The 3,014-nt window shown below is 33.9% G+C and overlaps 1 protein-coding gene across 1 annotated transcript; it reads right to left on the bottom strand.

Moving 5' to 3' along the window:
* Positions 1–824: 824 nt before the first annotated feature.
* LOC122806184 (zinc finger BED domain-containing protein 5-like) lies at positions 825–2,438 on the bottom strand. Its single transcript, XM_044076417.1, has one exon. The coding sequence runs from the start codon at positions 2,436–2,438 to the stop codon at positions 825–827; it is 1,614 nt and encodes a 537-aa protein (XP_043932352.1).
* Between the last annotated feature and the right edge of the window lie 576 nt (positions 2,439–3,014).

Below are 3,014 nucleotides of genomic sequence, written 5' to 3'. Positions count from 1 at the left end.
ATGTGAGCTAACTAGATGAGCATCTTCTATAGGATTAATTTTATGGGGGAGTGCTCACCTGAAAATCCATTACAGACTTTCCTTTGCATATATTATTCAGCCTCTTTAACACTTCCCATCTAAGCATATTCCCTTACTGCTACTGTTAATAGCTATCACACGTTTCCAACGGTCAAGGACACAGTCCAGTGTAATCTTCCTAAATTTAGGATGGACTCATATTACTTGTTATATTTAAAGGTAGAGACAGCATAATTTTATTTAAAACTATTTATTTTTCAGAAAATGTTTTGTTATTGGAAAGTTAATCAACTATCTTGTGTTTTTTTTTATTTTGTATTTTCTACTTTCTACAGTTCTACTTTTTGTACAGCTGCTCTGCTCAAGACGACTGATGTTTTTTCCTTGTCCTGTAGAGACACTTGTATTCTTGCAATGTAAAAAAAAAGATTAGAGCACATCTTATCCATTATAGCAGTGGTTCCCAACCTTTTTTGACTTGCGTACCCCTTGGCAATACATTTCCCTGAAATTGTACCCCTCATATTGTTGGCATTTGTAATAGTTGCTTTATGCCCAATGTATGTGTTGTAAATGTAACTAATACAATTTAATAATAAAAAACAATCTTTAATAGTAAAGTGAACAAACAGTGTATATATATATATATATATATATATATATATATATATATATATATATAAAATCTCCAAAAATCAGAGATACATATAAATAAGTTATAAAGTTATCATACAATTAAACATTTCAAACTTAATAAACTTTCAAACTAAACAAACAATTAAACAACTTTATCTTGCACATATTTAGTGCAAGCCTTGTGCTTGTTTTGAGGCACATAATTTTTTGAAATTGGGTTCAACTGATGAAAGGTGTAATCGTAAATCTGGAATTGCATTCAGCTTATTACGATATTTGTTTTTAATAAAGACATAAGAGAAAGCTCTCTCTGCTAGTTCAGTACTTGCAAATGGCAAAAGAAACAAAAGGGCCTGTTCAGAAAGCTGCTCGTATTCTCTGCTGATGTTTGCCCAAAAGTTAATAAGAAAGTGTCCTTTGAATTCGGCTTTTAAAGTACTTTCAGTTGAAAGTTCAATCAACTTCTCTTTCTCCTTGACTGATAATTTAGCTGCCTGGACATATTGTTCTTTAAAAGGATTTGAAATCCAATAGTTTTCTTCTTCGGGTTTGGGGAAGTACTTCTGGAAGTCCGATTTTAGCCCATTCAAGTGTTCATTTATTTTCTTCCTTATTTCCCAGGATAGATTGTTTTCAGATAAGAAATTGAGCAGAGTTTCAAATACCTCAGGTTGGCCATTTTCAAGACATGACCTCCAAAAATCTATTTTTTTAATCATAGATTCAATTTTGTCTGAGACATTGAAGATCGTTATTGAGCTATTCTGAAGTGTCAAATTTAATTTGTTTATAATCTGGAAAATATCTGATAGATATGCAAGTGCCTGAAGCCAGTTACAGTCGCGTAACTTGGAAGCAAGGAAGAAAGGATGGTCTTCAAAAAACACCTGGACTTCATATCTAAGTTCAAACAGCCGGGTAAGTACTTTATCACGAGAAAACCACCTTACGTCTGTATGAAGGAGCAGAGTAGAATGAGGACTCATCATCTCTTCATACAGACCTTTGAAAATTCTTGAGTTTGTGGACTTCGACTTTATAAAATTCACCACTTTTACAGCTTCATCCAAAACAAGTTTTAATTCACCAGGGAGGTTCTTGCATGCTAAACTTTGTCTGTGGATGCAACAGTGGCTCCAACTTATATTGGGAGCTACTTTCATGACAAGACCATGAAGACCAGAGTAAATCCCTGACATAGACTTGGCGCCGTCAGTACATAATCCACAACAATTAGACCAATTAATCTCCTTTTCTTTGAAATAACAATCAATAACATTAAATATATCCTCACCCCTTGTGCGTTGTGACAAATGACAAAACAAAAGGTTTTCTTCAACTTCATTATCTTTCAAATACCTTGCAATAACAAGCAGAATAGCACAATTTGCAACATCTGTGCTTTCATCAGCTTGAATAGTGAAAATGTTACTGCTTATAATTCTACCTATTACTGTCATCTCAACATCATCAGACATACCTTCAATTCTTCGAGATATTGTATTGTTCAAAAGAGGGATGGTGGTCATTTTCCACATATGTTCTTCTCCAAGCATACATCGAACGGCATCTGTTATACAGGGAGATATTAGATTCTCAGCTGTGGTATGACTTTTACCACATTTTGCAATATGGTAAGTAATACGGTAACTAGCTTCAACTGCGTTTTCGGAATCTTTGTTACCTGACAGGATGTATGATGTCAGATTCAATCTTTTGTTATTTTCTGCTAACCGTTTGAAAAAACTATATTCCTTGTTTTTATAGTTAGCATGTTTCATTTCTAAATGTCATAAAAGTAGGAAGGTTTCATGCTACCATTTGACAGCACTTCCCCACACACAACGCATTGGGGCTTAGGTCAGTCTTCATTTCTCACATATGAAAATCCATATTTCATGTATTCATCACAGTACTTTCTCTTTTTCCCTCTTTAAGAAACTGAGGAATGCGCCTAGTTAGTGTTTTGCACCAAAATGTTGGACATATCTTGAGAAGTACTCTGATCACATTCCATACTCATATCATGCATCAGCTCTTTTGTTGTGCCAGGTTTCAGCCACTTATCCATCACAATATCTAGTAATAAGACAATTACAAAATTAATTATAATATTAAATTTAAATAATCATAAAAAGAACTGTAACTGTTAAGATAAGAAAAAAACTAAGTTTCTCAACTTTTCATGTAAAAAATGTAAGTAGTACTACATGAAAGCAAAGTGTGTAATTTTGCCCCCCCCCCACCCACAGACATTTCAGTCTCACATTACTTGGCTGTATCCCCACTTCTCCCCATTCACCATAAACACTGTTTAAAACTGTCAGTGTGCACACTTTTTTCTAATGATTACAGAT

Source organism: Protopterus annectens, chromosome 7.part0 (genome assembly GCF_019279795.1).
Source record: "Protopterus annectens isolate FY-2018-M chromosome 7.part0, PAN1.0, whole genome shotgun sequence".
In the NCBI taxonomy this organism is placed as follows: Eukaryota; Metazoa; Chordata; order Ceratodontiformes; family Protopteridae; genus Protopterus; species Protopterus annectens.
Note: the sequence above shows the minus strand (reverse complement) of the source record. Positions and strands in the feature narration are given on the sequence as shown.

Coding starts and splice junctions, on each gene's coding strand:
- LOC122806184 (XM_044076417.1), bottom strand. CDS start 2,438: ATGAAACATGCTAACTATAAAAACAAGGAATATAGTTTTTTCAAACGG.